Source organism: Pagrus major, chromosome 23 (genome assembly GCF_040436345.1).
Source record: "Pagrus major chromosome 23, Pma_NU_1.0".
In the NCBI taxonomy this organism is placed as follows: domain Eukaryota; kingdom Metazoa; phylum Chordata; class Actinopteri; order Spariformes; family Sparidae; genus Pagrus; species Pagrus major.
The window spans coordinates 14,868,478-14,887,468 of NC_133237.1; the positions used below are offsets into that span (position 1 = coordinate 14,868,478).

General features: G+C 46.5%; 1 protein-coding gene across 1 annotated transcript; it reads right to left on the reverse strand.

Moving 5' to 3' along the window:
* Nucleotides 1-2,717: 2,717 nt before the first annotated feature.
* On the reverse strand, nucleotides 2,718-18,862 carry axin2 (axin 2 (conductin, axil)). The gene is made up of 11 exons (XM_073495217.1): nucleotides 18,606-18,862; nucleotides 16,379-17,305; nucleotides 14,417-14,548; nucleotides 11,504-11,606; nucleotides 9,465-9,605; nucleotides 8,865-9,370; nucleotides 8,585-8,761; nucleotides 8,251-8,466; nucleotides 8,021-8,140; nucleotides 7,080-7,247; nucleotides 2,718-4,301 (listed from the first exon to the last, which is right to left on the reverse strand). The coding sequence occupies exons 2-11, from the start codon at nucleotides 17,185-17,187 to the stop codon at nucleotides 4,175-4,177; spliced, it is 2,499 nt and encodes an 832-aa protein (XP_073351318.1). The 5' UTR covers nucleotides 17,188-17,305; nucleotides 18,606-18,862; the 3' UTR covers nucleotides 2,718-4,174.
* Nucleotides 18,863-18,991: the final 129 nt, after the last annotated feature.

The following is an 18,991-nucleotide window of genomic DNA, read 5'->3' on the forward strand; positions in this document are numbered from 1 at the left end:
CCTGTGTGCGGTTGTTCACAGTCAGAGCCTTTGATCTCGCCTCATGTGGGCGGGACAGGTAACAGGCGATGGATATCATCGGGGGGGAAACAATAGCAGGCAGCAGAGATGTGGACGTGAGGGGGCTGAGGTGGCAGGTTGGCACAAAGCCGTGCCAATTCATTACCGACCGCAGCTGATTTCTTAAAGCGGTGAACAGTCAGAGGCTCGGACAGCTGTCAGTACGTGTTGTATAAGACGAGTGCCTTCTGAGGGTGAGAATGTATGGATGTGACATAAAGCTGGAAACCACTGTGTGATTATGGTGCTGACTGAACTTGCAAATCAGACTGACTTGCTTTAGCATTTCTCTGGAATGATCTCAAGGTCAATTTGCAAGCTTTTTCCAGAGCTTTCAGCTGCATCCAGTGGTTTTTATCAAACCATTCAGTCGAACTATGTAGGGCTGCAACTAATGATTATTTTCATGATTGATTAATCAAGTTAAAGAGTCTTTAAAATGTAAAAAGAAAATGTGAAAAAGGCTCATCACAACTTCCCAGAGCCTTCATTGACTATCATAAATGATGAAGAGAAGCAGCAAATTCTTACATTTAGAAGCTGGAATCGGCTAATGTTCGGCAAGTTTTGCTTGAAAAATGCACCCTGGACCGGTCGCCAGTGAAATGATTTAATCGACTCCATATTAGTTTGGAACGTATTTTCTTTTTTTCTTACTAACTGATTAATTGACAAATGGGCATTCCGGCGCTGAAGGCGGAGGAGATGTTTTCTTCTCCCGATTGACTTCAGTTTCTTTTACCAGCTGGCTAATGTAGTGGTAGGCCTCTCCTAATGTTGATCTAATTGTCTGAAGTCAGCCCATGATGGATGGTGATAGACAGATATTTCGTCCAATCACCTGCCAAGGACTTTTTGAAAGTGCCTTCCCTTTTCCAAACAAATTTCTAGTGGGTCCTTTCCAGCTGGTTTTGTGCAAACTGTACAAGGATTACGACTATGAGATTGGTTTAAAGCTCTGGAAAAAGCTTATTTTGTCAGATTTATTTTGTGTTTTCTTTTTTTACCTCTTTGCTGAAAAAAAGCAGCAATGTGGGCAGCATATCAGAGGACTGAAACCAGACTTGGGAAGATATTTATTCCTTTCGTACACTGCTTTTGCTTTGTGTGAAGAGAGTCCTTGATGATCTTCAACACAAAAGTGAGCACAGAAACAGCTAAATAATGTTCTGTAACCTCGTGAGTCATACGAATAAACTCCTCTTTGCCAAAGCCACCCTCAAATCTTAATGCCCACCCAAAAAGCACCTGCATGTTTGAATAGCAGTCGAGAGTCTACCAAACCGAGAGCACTCTTCAAAAAGATGACCCCATCTAAAATAGCCCTCTATACAAAGATCGGTTCACAAGGTTTTCTGACAGTGGAGCGGCGCTGAGTGAGAGCCTCTTAGTTCTAAAGAGTCCAAAGGATGGCCTTCAAGTGTATGCACTGACCTTTGCTGATGAAAGGGCTGAAAATGGTATTTTAACAATATCATGATGCCCTTTCAATATGAAAGGCGGCGTAAGCAACACTCTTAGCCAATGAAACTTAAAAGGAGAGAGGGTGGCCGAGGGATGTGAGCCGGCAAAATGCGTGTGAAGATATCAGTGTGCACGTGTGTGAAGCTATAAGCTATTACATATTTAAAATTCAATAAGGTATCATGTGATGTAGCCTGGTGTCCACTGTGATCCTGGCTTTATGTCTCACACAAGTGCGTAAGGGTCTCGGCTGATACCGCACAGAGGAAAAGACTGACAAAAAATGGATGGATTTAATTTTGTTTTCTTTGTTGGCAAGAAATCCAATAAAAGCCAAAAGACACTGATCCCTTTAACAAGTGTGTGGAGCCAACACCAGTCCAGATCATCCCTCTGTGCCATGAACCTGCATTTGGTCCAAAAACATGTCAATGAGCCTCATTGTTGCTACTCACTAATGTACCAGTGTATTAACACACATCTGAAAATAATCCCAAACAAATGCATTATTTACACGTGTTTGAGTAACATTTACTAAAAACTACAGTAAAACAAAACTTGTTTTAATGTTAAAATGATCACCTAATTGTTGTTTTAAGACAGGTTTGAAAATGTGTCAACCTATACTTTAAAGATTTTGAGAATATAATCTCAAAACGTTTTACTCTTCAGACTCCCTGATGGTCTTTACCTGTAATTTACAGTCATGCAGCAGTATGTGTGCAGCCTAAATGAGTCTGAGCTAAAGACCAAATTACTCTGACACACAGTTAAATGATTAACTGTGTAAATATCTGGTTTGGAATGTACTTATGGCATATATTTGCAAAATGTCTCATTAACACACACACACACACACACACACACACACACACATAGATACACATCCTCTCTCTTTCTCACACTAAAACACACAGAGGCTCTGGTGGCCAAATTACTGCTGCATGTTTTAATTTCCAACAGGGAGTAAATTAAGAGCTGATAATAGATGCAAATCTGGTGGAGATTTCTCACTGGATCCAACGAGTTGCACTCTCCGCAGCGGGGTGTGTGTGTGTGGTGAAGTTTGTACAACACACACACACACACACACACACACACATCCTAACATCCCAATTAGAGGTAGACAAATCCATACACCCCATCACAAGACACACACAGACACAAAACCATAGGAAGCCATTTGCTAATTTGAAAAATAGAACATTTTAATAAAGGCTACATCTCTTCATAATTACAATAATTAAAGTACCGAGGCATCTTTTCAACTGAGCTCTATAGAACGCATAATTTACAGTTTACAAGTGTGGAGCCGAGGAAGCCATGAAAAATATTATAAAACATAAACATGATGAAACGGATACTAAAAGGCATAAAAATATCTTTTCAACATAAGGCCCCTTGTAAAAACCAAGGGAGTAATAGGACCCTGAAAACTGGGTAAAACACGGCAAGAATCCATGTAGGCACAGCTACTGTACTCAATTAAAACACTATGGACATAGTGTATATCACCACCATCGTTATCATCTGCAGCTCATAGTGCAGGCTTCAAATACACACAGAGTAAACCCTACTCAAAAGCAACTCAATCACACAATCACATAGGTAAGCACGTTGGGGAGCACATTATAGAGCTTTTTGTTGGTAAATATTAATATTGGTGTAAACACATTTCGGGGACTCGAGGAGCTGTACGGGGCAGTTTCCTCTTAGTAAATACGTAGGCTATTTGTGCGATGCCTGCGCCACTGAAACAAAGGCACTAAGACGCGACAGATCAAGGCTAGCTGGGCAGAATCCCAGAGTTGGGAATTAAACATTAATAGCATTTTTTCTCCTTTTTCATCGTACAGTCAGGGCCCTTCAGAGCAGATGGGGACACAGCCACAAATAGCACTGCAGTAGTAAATATATTATCAAACTTTTAAGTGATAAGAGAGCCATTCTCAAAGCTTCAGCAGTAAGCTCTCCAGCCAAGAGATCAGAGATGTCCCACTAAATCTCCAGGAACAGGAGTGAAGTTTTTGAAGAGGTATTTTTGAAGTTTACAGTTCAATATGAGGGGCAGAAAATGAATAGAAAACTCATTTCCTTTTGCTTGAGAACTGACGCTCAGACGGAGGGGGGAAGAAAAAACAAAAAATCACGGATGTGGAAAATTGGAGAAGTTTCTCCAACTCCAAGCAGCTTGTCCATGTAAGAAGAACAGGGTTGGGGCAGGGATATTTCCAATAAATAGCAATAGAAATCTTAACACAGCAATACGAGCATCACGATACAATGCAATGTACATGTATATCTGCATATACATATTAGCGGCAGGGTCAGGTAGGCTGTCAGTCTCAGATTTTAACCCACCGCCCCGCTTCTTTGAGGAGTGGTCATTCACCTAGAGTCTCTAGAGTTTTCTCTTCCGGAAACACGGAGATGTTTCAGTCCAGCAACACACAATCTTTTATTTTCTTCACTTCAAGGCGGGCTGTTCACGTGGTAGTCCTGTAATAGCGATAACTTGTCCTCCTTCCTTTTTCCATCTTGTCAACATTCCTTCAACAACATCTCCAGTCCTTCAGTCTTAGCTTAAAAGAGTACATCCATGGAGGTGTGAAGTGTCCGTCGGAGAGTAATCCACAACACAAGCAGGTCCTCAGTCCATCCTCTCCACCTTCCCCAGGATCTTGCCCTCGTAGGTGGGCAGCAAGGAGCCGTCGTCGGACACCTCCTCAAACACCGCACCACACTCGAACTCATCGCTGGCCTTCTTGAAGTAGTACCTACAAGAGAGAGACGCGAGAGAGTTAACATCCGAATAAAGTCTTTTTCAAGATACATAAAGGCTTAGAAAAGGCAAAAGAAAGACCCTAAAAGTCAAACAGCTTGTTGTCAGCTCTTTTGTTCGACCTTTTTAAACATCAGGCCTCATTTCCGCCGGCCATGAAAAGCCACTCGGTACACAAGCAGCCGAGCCTGCTGCGCCTACAGACTCTGGCTTCTCAGGGTGGGGTGCAACCTGCTGCTAAAACGTCTTGGGTCTAAAATAAGAGGCTCGCCCTCTGCATCCCTCCCTCGCGTCCTTCTCTCCATCATGTTGTTGTGAGTTTTGCCCCGGCTAACAGGGGCCAATTAGGCCAGCGTGCAAATGAAGGGGTCCTTTGACAAAGGCTGAAATTTTGGGTGCCTGCAAGTCTGCCTGTCATTACCGCCACCAACCCCCCCCCTGACTCCTACACACCCGCACGTTAGAAGACACACATGCACGGGCTTTCACTCGCTCCTCATCCCCGTTTCATTATTACAGGACAAAGAAAAGAACAGAGACAAAGTGGAGGAGGAGAAAGAGCAAGTACACCGTGTCCTTCCTTCTTACCCCCGTTGATAGCACGAGCTCTCGCTGAGTGCTATAGGAAGGGCAGCCGACGTAAGGAGGGGCTTCTCGTCAGCCATGACTTCACTGGGCCATTAATGATGCAACCCCCCCATCCTCAATTTTTAGAGGAAGAGAAACCAGCAGGGGTGGATTGGCTAGGAGGGAAGGGGGGGTCTCAGAATTCACTCATTAACTATGTAATGGAAAAATGCCTCGGTTTGCTCCATGTGTGGGGCGGCTGGAATGCGGGTATGTTTGTGAGCATTTGTTTTTAATGAGATGGGAGGCTGACGAAGTCGAATATGCAATACTTTTAAATCTCGCAAAAAGGTGCCCGCGTGCACATGCGCCAATTAGCGAGAAAGCGGTCACTGATAAAAAGCAGTTACATTTAAAATACAGGAAGGAGTACAGGAGTCCTCTTCTGTGAGTAAATAAGACAAATAAGAGGACATTAAAGCGAAAGACATGTCCAATAATTGTATCCTACTTTTTTATCTGGAGGAGGAAGGAGAGAAGAAAGAAAAAGTCAAGCTGTCCTGCTGTTAAAAAAAATCTTCAAAGAGCCCTGATCTTTTTTGCTGAGAGAGACAGACAGAGACAGAAAGAGCCTGAATTTCCACTGGAACATGTTTTATGTGGCTAGATCTGTTTTCCCCCTTCTCCCCTTCTCTCTCTCTCTTTCTCTCTCTCTCTCTCTTTCTCTCTCTCTCCGTTTGCACTGACATCTGGCACCAATATCGTCTGGCAGGGCCCAGCAGTACTGTTCTTTGTTGAACCGCTGCCATGTTGAAATGACCCAACTCCACACATTCTCTGGCTGCTATTAAAGCGCCGCGCAGCTCTCTTTCCAAAAAATGTGGATGGTATGACACAGGAACTGAGACAGCGAGCCAGAGAGAAAAGAGGAGAGGTGGGGGCAAACAGACAGATGTGGAGGACTCGCAGCTAAGTGTTTGTCACATTTGTCGATCCAAAAACGCAGCGCACATCTGGACAGGAAGAAGTTTCAATCAGTTCTTGTGCTTATTTTCCCCTCGAGAAACAGTTTGATACCTGTAATTATTAACACAATACCCAACCCATGCTTATCCTGTCGGCCACGGCAGCCTAAACAATAAATGTTTGATCTTTTCCCTTTAATGCCCACTGGAAAGGAGCAATCAAAGTAAAATCTCGCTCCGCAAATACACATCGAAGCTGCGCGGCCTCAGTCAGGGCCCTGAAGTACAGCAAACAAGCGAATCTGGCGTTTAACAATCTGCCTTTCAAAAATATCCATAAAATGATTACAACATGTGTAAACATTGTGCGCGTTCAACACGAGCACACATGTACACACACACACACACCAGGGAAGGGAAAAAAAAGGAGCCCCTGATAGCATCAGTGAAGAATTTGCACGCTGGCCATTTGTGTGAGTCTTTGTTGGTTGAAATGAAAGGGGCCGGGGCTTCAAAGCCATGTGTATTAAGTGTGCCTTAGCATGGAAATCAATACCAGATGGGACCCAAATCGCTGCAGTTCAAACTCTTCCACTAACCCCCGCACCACCCACCCTCCCTCGCTCTTGTCCTTTCCTTTTCATTGCACCCCCCTCAACACACACACAAAGTACAGAGGCCTGAATCTGACTGCACACACACACACACACACACACTTAGAAACAAACACTGATAACAGTGCATAGACATAGACATGGATAAAGATAATAAATGTGGAGAAAACACATGAGGTCACACAGGCACTGAGCACAATTCAAAGTAGCCTGTAGCTGCTTACATTAGATGTTCCCGCTTCAGTTTATAGTTTCCTTTAGTCCGGTCTTGTTTTCTTAAATGTCACCAGGTTTTTCTGAGCCTTACAGCACCCATCTCCTACCAATTCCTTCACTTCCTGCATGTGTGATTGCCACTTTAGGGTTTTGTAGTTTTGTTTCATAGTATTTTAACTTGTTTATAGGTAAAGTTTAAAGTGTTATTATTAAAGGTGTCACCTTTTGAACTGCAACCTGTAAACTGTCTGCAAGAGGACTTGTGTCGATACGGCAAGAGACGGTCAACTAATAAATTGCTTGCTCTCAAACATCAAGGCCAATGAACTGATAGCGTTTTATTGCCGACATTTGCAATGTCACAGAGGCGCCGATGGCAAAATGTCACGTCCGATTTCCATCTTTACACACCTGTAGTTGCCCTTCTTGCTGAGCTGCTCCTTGAAGTGGCCCAGGGTGAGACTGTGGCTCTTCATGGTTCTCCGGTAGGGGATCTCCTCACCACAGAAGAAATACGTCACCACTGTCTCGCCACTGCACATCCCGTGGCTTCCTACTGCCTTTTTACACTCCTTCATCCTGAAAGTAGACGGAGCAAAAGGCTGCGTTAGAATGAGCGGACATCCTCGTGAAGAAGAAGAGAAATCAGAGAAAAAGCCTCTAACCATCAATCTACTACTTCCAGCAAGAGTGTACAGAAGACAGTACTAGACTAGAAATACAGTAACAGCACTCTGACTGAAGAATAACACTAGTGAGTGAGTGAGAGTGTGACCCAGTGCCATCACTAAGTGTGTACTTGTGTTGTGTTTGTGTGTGTGTGTGTGTGTGTGTGTGTGTGTGTGTGTGTGTGCATGGAGAAGGGGCCCAGTATTATCAATTCCCCTTCAGCTATGTCCAAGGCTTTGTAGGCCCACTTCAGAGGAGCTCTCTCTTTGCTAAGCTCTGCTCGCCCCAGCCGACTGCCAGCTCACTGAAGGACAGCCAATAAAAATGATACATATATATGAAAGGGATGTCTCAGTCAGGTGGTGCGGTGGTGACTACACACTCCCCACACACAGCACAAATACACAAGATTCATGCAAACCGAGGCAGAGCCAGGCATCTGTGCACAAAGCTTAAAATAAGCTCTGTAAAAAAGGGGGTCACCTTCTCTTTCCAGTGACTGTATGTGGGCATGTGTGTGCACACATGACAACATGTCTGTCTCCCTACATGTGCAGGTGTCAAGTAGAAAGAGTTAAAAGGGTAGAAGTACACTGCAAGGTGGAGGCTATGGCTGAGAGGAGGAGGAAGAGGAGCAGAGAGGAGGAGAGGAGAGGGAGGGCAGGATGGTAGAGGCATCGTACTCTTCTGATTGCAGACTGGTCGTGAGGAGGCTGGGATTGGCTAGAGACGGAGGGACGGAGCCCTCACTCTGGACAGGCACTAGGTGGCTCTTCTCTTGCTGAAGACCGGACATTGAATGCCTGCGAAGAGATATTACAGAGACTTTATTACATGGATCAACAATAAAAGCTGAGGAAGCTGAACAAAGCTAAGAGCAACATTCATCAACTACTCTCTCGTTTCTGTGTACCTTTGCTTGGTGGTCTTGGTGGAGACCTCCTCCAGTCTGCGGCAGGCCTCCTCCAGCTGGGCCAAAGTGTTGGGAGGGGGCAGGGGAGGCATGGCTGGGTCCTGGATGAATGGCTGGGCTGGCTGGTGGCTACGTAGGTGGCCACAGCTTCCACCACCACCCCACGTGTGCGTCTGGGTAGAGGAGCCTCCAAAGGATTTCTTGGTGCTCTGGTTACTGTGAGGGAGAGAAAAAATGAGACGACATGCTTTAACAACATGCAATGGTGGCACATAAATTAAAACATTTTGGACTAAAAATAAAACTCGTGTAAAACCAAAGCATTCCTGCTCACCTATGAGACTTGTGCCTGCCTTGACGTTTACTTTCCAGGATCCACTGCAGCACGTTCTGGGTGGGGTCTGTCGTGTCGCTGGGCAGCTGTACGGGCCCACCGTCCTCCATACACCTCTCTGCAACTCCATCCTCAGCCCCTGAGCGACACACACGCCTGGACAGAGAGCTGGAACGCCTGGAAGAAAGAGAGAGTGTTAGCAATGTTGATTTTTATACAATCGAAATGAGAAAACAGGAGATTACCGGGACATGAAATCAAAGAAGAGCTTGGAACTGACCCCGCACTGCTGTCTGCTGAGGTGGCCCCACACATCTCTCTGCCCAGGCTGCGGCTGCGCTGGTAAGGCTGGCAGGGCTGGCACTCGCCACTGCTGGAGCACATGCCGTGCACCCTGAGGGCTGCCTCCCTTTCAATCTGCTCCTTGGTTTTGGGACTGGCGTGATGGTGGATGTAGTGGTGGTGGATGTGTTTTGTGCTCTGCCTGCTCACAAGGGTCCTGCTGGGGCCCAAGGCCAGAGTGATGGCCCCTTGGTCAGGACTGGACACCAGGGCCTTCATCCCGAAGCCTGCCCGTGTGAAGGGCTTGTGGTCTGGGGAGGTGGAGCGAGGTGAGTGGCGGACAACAGCGGGGGATTGGCAGCCGGGGGTCTTCAGGACACGAGAGAGGTGATCGTCCAGGATCGCCTGGGGGTCCTCATCGGAGGAGCCAGGGAGTAGGGTCAAGGGATGGGGAGAGAGCTGGGGAGCACTGACCACAATCTCTGTGTCTTCTCGCTCCTCCTCCTGGTAACAAAGCACACAAAGTCATCAACTGAGCAATAAATAAAAAAATAAAATCATGATTGACCTTTATAGTAAGAAGAAATCTCACACAAACCTCCTGAATCTGCTGCAGCCTCTCCTCCAGAGAGTTGATGGTGTCCTGTTTTCTCTTCAGGCTCTCCAGGCGGGAGATGAGCTGGGCTGCAAACTCTGCTGGCTCCATTGGGACCATCTCCTTGGGAGGACGGCGAGTACGCTTTGAGGAGAAGGCGATAAATTAGCCATTGTCATCCCTCCGTGACCAAGCCCCAGCCCTCCGCAACATCTACAAAGATACTCCTTTCCCCTCATCTGTCTACATTCATGCACTGTCCTCTACCAGCGCCTGCTCCACCACTGGTGGCACTGATCAGGGCACTCTCATAGGCACCCAGGGCTACGGGGTTGTTCCAAGGGGTGGCAGGCTTGGTGTATGGTCATGCTGGGCTAGGCCTCGGCTGGTTCCCCCTGTCATCATCAGCAGGCCTCTTTAAAGTCAGCTCACTTCAAAGGCTTCCTCGTCAAATATCAAACACTCAGTGGGGGGAGAATAGGATGGTGGAGGGAGGGATGGAGGGATAGATGGATGGGAAGCAGTGGCTTTACATCTTCGAATAAAAGCCACATATCGACAGGGGGTGGAAGAGAACTCCAGGGAGGAAAGGACGAGGGATTAAAAAAATAGGGAGAAGTTGAGATGCAGAGATGTGTGCTCGCAGGAGGGCAAAGAAAGAGAAAATGAAGAGAGGGAAGGATTGGAGGAAAGAGATAAAGGGCCCAAAAAGGGTGGGAGATCAGACAGGTTGCGGTAATTTATTCCCCCCCTTGTCACACTGGGCACCTTTGAGGTACAGTATAGTTACAGTATGAGAATCTGTGTGTGTGTGTCGCACACATCTTAAATTATTTGCATTTTTGCACTGGGGCTTTCTTGATTTTTCTTTTTCTTTTTTGTTTCTCCCATTCCTTTGTAGTCGGGATGAAGGGGAGAAAAGAGTGAGTAAAAGAGGCGCTGTCTGATGGAGCCTAGGGCTGGTGCACCATGGGAATGGCAGCCATTGCCAAAAATCAGACGGGAAACAAAAACAAGAATAAAAGCGAAAATAAAGCAAAAGCAGGACAGTGAGAGAAGAGTGGCAAGAACCAATCTGTGGATCTTTTCCTCATACAAGTAACACTTGCTGCATGTCTCATAATGTTGAAAAAAAAAAGGGGGTTACATTGAGTTTATTTTAACAAGCTGCTTCTGTTACTACTACTACTTTTGCAAGATGTTCCCCTGACTTCTTTTCCTGTTCTTCTCTCAACCTGGAGTTCGCCTCTCTAAAGCCTTAAGCTACCAGCTCCCCTCTGACCCACTGAGAGCTCACATGACATGCTCAAACTCTTCCCCAAGATCCCTCACTTTTAGGGGAGGGGGGCTGGCTGAGTGTGTGTGTTCATATGTATGTAAAGGGGGTAGGGTGGGGTGGGGGGCTGCAAGGGAAAAAAAGGGGGCCAGCTCTGTTGGAAGTTGTCACTTCCCTGTGCATTTTCTCCATTCATCCTTGGATCAAAGCACTGCGTGTGCGTGCATGTGCGTGTGAATGTGTCTGAGTATCTTTGTGTTTTTGTTGGGAACCGGGCTGATTTCAGAGCCCTCGGGATAAAGCGGCAGAGATCTTCCTCATCTCTCTCTATTCTCCATATTTACAGCATCGGTAGGGAAGAAAAACCCTGGTGTGTTCCGAGCGCTGCGGCGATAAACAGCTTAGAGACCTCCCCGTCTCCCGCAGACTTCAAGGAACCCTAATGGGGGTGTAGGTGACACCAAAGGTAGCGAGGGGGCTCATGTTTGTATGTGTGCATGTGCGCTTATGTGCAACTGTGTGAGTGTGTGTGTGTGTGTGTGTGTGTCTGAGAGTGGGAGGCTGGATCTTTGACGTTACTCTTCAGATCTTTGCTGGTGTTGTTGAATTGAGAATGCCGAATACAGTTTGTGCGGTACTATTCATAGAACCAAGAGAGACCCGGAACAGAGGGTGGTATGGAAATTACACTGTGGGACCCAGGTTCAAAAAGACTTCAGAGCGTGTGTGTGTGTGTGTGTGTGTGTGTGTGTGTGTATACACTTACAGGGAAAGCAGGCAGAGAGACTTGGCTGTTCATCCTCATGTTACGCTGCATCTCTCTCTGTAGATGTTTCTTGGAGCCCAGTTTGTACGGAGGGATGCCATCTCTAGGGGTGTGCAGAGAGATCACAAAGGTCAATTACCCAATCAGATGAATCATTTAAGACCAAACAGCCATTCAGGAAGGAGCTTGTTAGCCAACTGCGTAGATCAAACGCAGTCCAGGCAAGAATAAATCTAATTTATTAATCCTATCATCAATTTTGTTTTTCATCTTTTAGACTCAATTTGGGAACAAAAGAGACACTCAGACGCAAGTCATGGCAGCGTTTCACCAGTCTTGTTCATGTGTCGGAGCACACCAGGTTACATGGCTCTGAGTGAGGTGGAAGAAGGTTTTGTTTGCCCTAGAAATGACACTCATATTCAGCTCCGGCTCCAGCGCAGCACTGGGAACGCTGCTGGCCACTTCCTTTCAACGACACACACACACACACACACACACACACACACACACACACACACACACACACACACACACACACACACACACACACACACACACACACACACGCACACACACGCACGCACACGCACACGAACATGCTCTGCAGTCACTTGCACACGAACATGCACTGCAGTCACTTAGTGCTCTGCTCTACTGGCCAGAAGTAGTGTCAGCATTAGCATTCCCCTACTGACTTTAATGTTGTACTGAGGACACTGTTAGCATTAGCTGCTCATTATACTTATTCAAAGAGTTACTGCAGGACAGGACCCAAGGGTGTAGCTAACCTGGTTAAATCTATCTGAGGGACTGAACGGCTGACTGGCTCAAAAAATTAAATCAAACAACAAACAGCAAAGCTCGAGCTTCAAACTGAAGCACTTGACAGTGTAAAACAGTGTCTTTTCTCCATGCTAAACAGCAGTTTCCTGGTGACCTAGCCTAACTGAGGAGCACTTTTCCACTTTTGCTTTGAAATGCCACAGTCATGCGCATAAGCACCCCACCCCCCCTCCTCCCAATCTTCATTTGGCAAGCGCTGCCGCAGCCAGCCTCTGATCTCCGCACATCAAAAGGCTGGTTTGTAAGATAAGGTAATGTTTGAAGTCTGCGCAGCTGCATTCCCCAGCGTCCAAGCAAATCCATAAATAAGATATAAGCAAAAATCCCCCCTCCACCACTCTCTTTCTCTTCCCACCCAGCCGCCTCCTCCCCCATTGCTTTTTCCCTTTTCTATTCTTTTCTTTATCTGTAAATGAGATTCAAATGTTTATGGGTCCTTTCAACTGACCTAAAGAGAGAGGCAGATATTCTGATCAAGGCCAAAGCAGGCAGGAATTGAAGGGGGGTTGTGTCCCTGTGTCCAGGGCTCTGTCACTGCACTGGGCAAAGTACAGCAGAACAGGACTATATGGGCCCCGGTCTCTTTGAAGCAGGGCTGTCTAGAGATATGCCAGAGCAGAGGACTCCCCGTTGTAAAAAAAAACTCTTTATAGCTGCCATATTAATGTGTAGCCCAGCCCACTGGTTGCACTGCACATCAGTGTCTCAGTCTGTAAGTATCTTTAGCTTGGTCATGGAGAACCTTGCTGCTTCAGTGACATCATCCATGTAGGCCTTCACGCCTCCCATGTGAGATGAGGTAAAGAAGTACTCGCACCAAGGTTTTTCTGCTTTCTGTCCAAAAACCGGCTGACCCGAGTGCTCTTGGCCTTTAGCTGTGCACCATGCAATGACTTCATAGCACCTTGTCACTTGAGAGACGCGTGATTACGCCAAGTAATCCTTCAACCAAACGAGGCCCTAGGCACGTACGCAGATAAGCACAAACCACATGTTGATGAGACATAACTTACTATATTTGTGATGAAATGATTAGTCAGTTCCTGATTAGCCAATCCACAGCAGGTTAATCAACAGTTTTGATCAAAGCAATCAAAAAGACAAAACAAGTTATCATTGGCTCGAAGAGGTCGAGATGTTTCACAATTTTCCAACATTTTATAAAGCAAATAATTCATGAGTTTATCAGAAAAGTAATAAGCTGAATGGTTGATAATGAAACTAACCATTGGTTTCAGCCCTACACCACATGTGAAACAATCTTCCAGCAGTGTCCATGTCAACTGAAGCACTAAATGTAAAACCTCAATACTCACTGACAAGGTCCAGAGCTACAACTAAAGCCCAAACAACACTTGATTTTTTTGGAACCGATATCGATATATCCATCAAATGTGGTTATCAAACACAAAGATATGCAACAGAGGCAGGATATTTTACAGTATGACAACAAACTTTATTGTCTAAAATGACACCAGTGCACTGAATCAGTAAACTTTATCAGAAAATCATCCCAAGCATTTTTTCTGCATCAAAGTTTTCATATCAGCGCACATCACACAACATAAACGCCAGTTCTGATATCTGATGTAGGCCAATACCGGCTGATAATATCAGCCTACTGATATATCGGTCAGTCATAGTTGGGTTGTGGTCCAAACAAGATATTTGAGGACGTTGTCTTGTGCTTTGGGAAACACTGATTGACATTTTTCACAATTTTCTGACACTTTTCATCAAATCACTATTCAATAAATCAAGGACATGACAGACAGATTAATCCTTAGTTGCAGCCCAACCAAAGTCTCTCTGTATTAACAGTATAATGTTAAAAACAAAAACAGTAGGATAGGGCTTGGCGTTGGCCCATGCCACATCCTGTCTGCTCCAGTGTATCTTCAAGTGTTTCAACTACAGCAAACCACTCTTCCAGTCTAGCTGAGGGAAAGTGTCACCTAATCTTTTTTAAAATTTTTCACAGCACCTCATTTCACATTCCTGAAACCCCCATCATGTGCTGACATTCTCACATACACACACTGGCATGTTTGGTTAATATTCACTTACACGCTGCTGTCAGTCATGGACATGGCATCGTCGGTCAAGGCGTCACTGGACACCTCGCTGTCATTGGTGCTGCTGACGGGGGCGAAAGAGCCCGCATGGCAGGGGCTGAATGAGTCTCCTCTCTTGTATGATCTGGGGAGGGTATAACAACAGAAATCAGATCAATACTCATGTAACAGTATCCAACAGGTTGGTGACATTTAAATGTCTTATTTGTGAGTAATCAGGTGAGTTTGTTTCACTTATGTTAAGGATTTATTGACACATAAAGTGATTAAATGTGTGAACATGACTTTGTTGGCTCCAATAACTGCTAAACCCGGTCATGAATGAATGTGACCGGCTACTCTGGAGCCTGGCAACCTCCTCCCTCTCAAATATAAGTTCATCTGCGTTGGGAAAGCTGTGATTTTCTCTTTATGCCCCATGTATGCCTTTCTAAAATAGCCTACAATTTCTCTTTCCATTTCTCACATTCACACTCACTCTTTCCTTAGCATTCATCTCCCGCTGTGCATGCATTCTTGCCATGGTACAGGAGGAGGAGAGAAGGGGGGGAGTGACCGAAAGAAAAAGAAAAAACACAGTATAGAGCGGAAGCATGAGAGTGTGTCAGAGAAGGAAAGAAAGGGTAGAGGAGAAAAAAAAGGGGGGGGTCTTCATGAGGAGGGAGAGACCCAGCAGGACTAAAGCTGTAGGCCCCCCCAACTTCAGGCTGACCTTCAGAGGAGCTTGCAAAGAGTCAGGTATTTAACACAGCTGGCCTTGCATTCTTCCCTCCCTGCCTCTCTCTCACCCCCTAATTTATCCTTTCTCCTCCCTCCCTTTCTTTCATGAGGTGCACCCCCCTTTCCTCTCCCCTTCTCTCTCTCTCTCTCTGTCCTTCCTTTCCGCTCTCTTTCCCCTCACTTTCGCTCCAAAAGCCTGCCTCGTAGTCCCCATCCCTGAGATTTCAAAAGGAAAAAAAGATAAAAGTGGAGAAAGGCAGGGAGAGGGTGGGGGGGAATCAGAGGAGAATTGACGCAAACAAGAAAAGAGGGAAGAAGAGAGTGAGAGGGGTTGGGGTGGGAGGGTGTTGATTCTGTACTGTAGCTGCTGCCGTTGTTCAAGGGGTTTGTTTTTAAAAAAAAAAAAAAGAGAAAAAAAGAGAAAGTCAGATGAGAGGAGGTGAGCAGGGGGAAGCGGAAGAGGGAGAAATGGGTTCCACATGTTTTGAATCTGTAAGGTGACAATGGGAGGGGAGAGAAAGGCACCGGTGCTTCACTAGACTCTCTCACTACGGGAAGAGTTCCCACAACTAAGCTGTCAATCCATGTTGTCCAGAGCAGGTAGCTGTCAGTTTGCTAAGCCTGTCATACTCGATGTTAAAGTTAAGATCTTTGTGCAACTTCCACTGTCGGCACAGATGTTTTTATATACACCTACTCCTAAAGAAAAGCATATATTTGTTCGGGATATCTACTCTTAAAATGGACAGGAGCAGGTGGAACAGCATCCAAAAGAGGCTTCAGAATATCCCATTCAAAAAGAGCCATCTATAGATCTGCTATAGATTAATTTCTCCGCCCAAGGCTTGAGGACAGTGTGGTTACAGGAGGAGGCATAGCATAGCAATGTCATCATCTATTATTTGCTGGCTGGGGCCAGAGCCAGCCGTGCTCTGTGAACTTTTCCCGTGGAAGACGATCCCTCATTCTGCTGAACTATTTCAAAGCCCCGGAAATCCAGGCGAGCGCCAGCAGAGGGCTGCTGCTGCTGCTGCTGCTGGAGATGGTGAGAGGGGCCAGAGAGCCAGGGAGTGAGAGACAGACTGAGCTTTCTACAAACTTTAAGAAACCCTGAACTGATTTGGAGAGAACACACGTGTTGCGCTTTTACGCACGACTTTCCAGCTGCCTCTGATGTGGATTAATAGATATGTAAAGCATTCTGGGTGTATTAAAAAAGGTGCTGCAGCCATACCTGTATCCTCTTTCCATCACCTCCATCGCCCTCATGGACACGGTGGCCCTCTGCGCCTTCGCCGTCAGTCCAACCAGCGCTTTGGCTTTGAAATCACAACTCCACTCCTCCTCTTCGTTGAGCGTGGGAAGGTATCCACATACGACTTTCAGGTCGCCCAACCCGTTCGAGTTGACGTGATTCGGGTTTTCTCCGCCAGTCCTCACGTACTCGAGGTAAATGTCAGAGGTCAGGAACATCTGGTACGCGTTCTCCTCCATGTTGGTCTGGATCTCGGTCTGCGCCTGGTCGAACATGGCAGAGTCTATGTGCTGCTTCTTGATATTATCCCGTATGAAGGTTTTAGTCGCGGGCTTGAGCTGTTTGGCGACAATGCTGTTGTTCTCGATGTAGCGCTTGTAAATTGCTTTGGCGACTCTCTGCGTTTTGGTATCCTTGAGGTCCATTTGCCTGAAGCCATTGCAGGCGAACCAGAAGTCTAAAGTATCGACACATTTCTCCCGCTCCAGGAATGTCCTGAAAAGAAGAGCACCGTCCTGGTCCCCGAGGAGAGAGTGCAAAGACTTTGTCCACCGGGAGAGCGGTGAATCCGGGGAGGCACTCCCCTCTGGCTCCCCAAGACCATCCTCGTTCCTCCTCGCCGAGGAGCCCGGAGAGCCGAGCACAACCGATTTGGGGGGCTCCAGAGGTTTCATCATTGCGAGTTTGCCGGGGTAGCAGGGCGCCTCGCCCTCCTCCCCCGGCACCGGGGGTCGAGGAGCATCTTCTCTGAAACTACTGGCGATATGGTCCATAAGCGCCCGGCTCATGGCTCTGAAGGCAGCAGGATAGAGCCTGTGTGTTGTTCGCCTCCTCTGAGCCTCTACTGTAATCTCCTCACTCTCTTATGTCAGCGGGGGAGCTTCTCTCCGGCTGCCCGTCTTCTCTCTGAAACACAAAGTATTGATCTAATCAAAACCAGATCCGCCCCAACTTCAAAGAGGGAGAGACGCAGTAAGAGTCTTCTCAGACCCTCACTGACTTTTACAGAAGAAGACAGGCTGGATCACAGGAAAAAAAAATGTGAGAAAACGCTGCAGCAGCATTACATAAACAGCATTTCTTCATATCTCAAACCTGGAATGGGATTTCTACCGAGGCGCTACTGGCTGGGACGCAAATTAACACGAATTTAATCAGTGATTTCGCACATGCACCCACCTGAGCTGAATCTACATCATCTGCCTTTCCGAGAAGCAATCACACGTAGGCTATATGTCAAGCGGGGTGACGACCTCAGCACCATTAATAAGTCATTAATCCTTCAAAATGCCGGAGCTTTACGCACGGACACGGCTTTATTAGCGCTTCCTGATCCATCACGCCTGATGTCAGGGCTGCTCGCTGCAGAATGCAAGCACATGTCCTCTCTGCCATCCCCGACACCCCCCTCCTCCTCTACATCTCATCACAAGCTGCTAAATCACGTCAAACTGAGCCTGCCCGTGAGTACCTGTAGGACACTGATGTGGTGGGACAAACTGGGAGAAGATCGAAAAACGTGACCAACATAGTTAATAGAGTTCAATCACTCACTGCTGCTGCTGCTGCTGCTGTGTACTACTGGTGGAGCTTTAACATCCAGATATCTGTTCTTCCATGAGCGCAGCAGTTTGTTACAGATGCATCAGCGGGCTGATGTGCAACATTACAGATGTCACTTTGGATCACTGACACGCTGCTCAAGTGTTGGAGAACTCCCCTCCAAAAAAGCAAAACCCAAACACTGACAACATGGGTTAACTTTAAAATCACACTCATCTACTACAGTCTTTTAAGTTTCTTTAATGTCGCATTTAAAAGGCGACTAAACGAGCCCTCTTTAAAACATCCAGTCCCAAAGTACACCAAAGTCTCAGATCTGTTAGGGGGGGGGGAGGAGGAGGAATTCCAGAAAAAGAAAGCTCGCACTACTTCTGAGAGATTTTTCTACTCTTAACTTTTAAACGCGAAACCGCACAAATGTCGAAAACGAAGTGAGCGACACAGAAACGACTCGACGCGTTGTTTTTGTCGTTTTTTTTTTTTTTTTTTAATTCCTTAATTATTCTTTTTGCTCTTTAAAACGGAAGAAAAAGCGGCTCGTTTGCGCCCGGAACATTACTTCAAAGGCGAGTCAACAGCACATCAAAGGGCAGCTCCAGTGGGGGGGCCGGTTTGAGGAGGCAACACTCTCCTGTAAACTTACCATCGATCCACGAGTTCTCTCCTCAAATTAAACTCCGGTGTATCCAACACGCAAGCAAAAAAAAAACATATAATCCACAGCTACTCGCGTCCACATACAGTCCCGTTCAGGTTTGAGTCGGTTCGCGGAGAGAAAAATGCACTCGAGAGAGAGAGAGAGGGGGGAAGAAGAAAAAAAAAAGACCGCTTTCCTCCCTCCTCCTTTCCTCCTCCCTTACGGTTTCAGGCTGCCATGCCGCACGGTAGGTCTCTCCTGCAGGCGACTCCAACACCGAGTGAGCCGACAGGCTGGAGCAGCGCACTTCAAAGTGAGGAACCGACTGCCGGGTCCCGACAGCTGCATAAAAAACAATTGCAGCTTGACGCCTCCGAAAAAAAATAAATAAA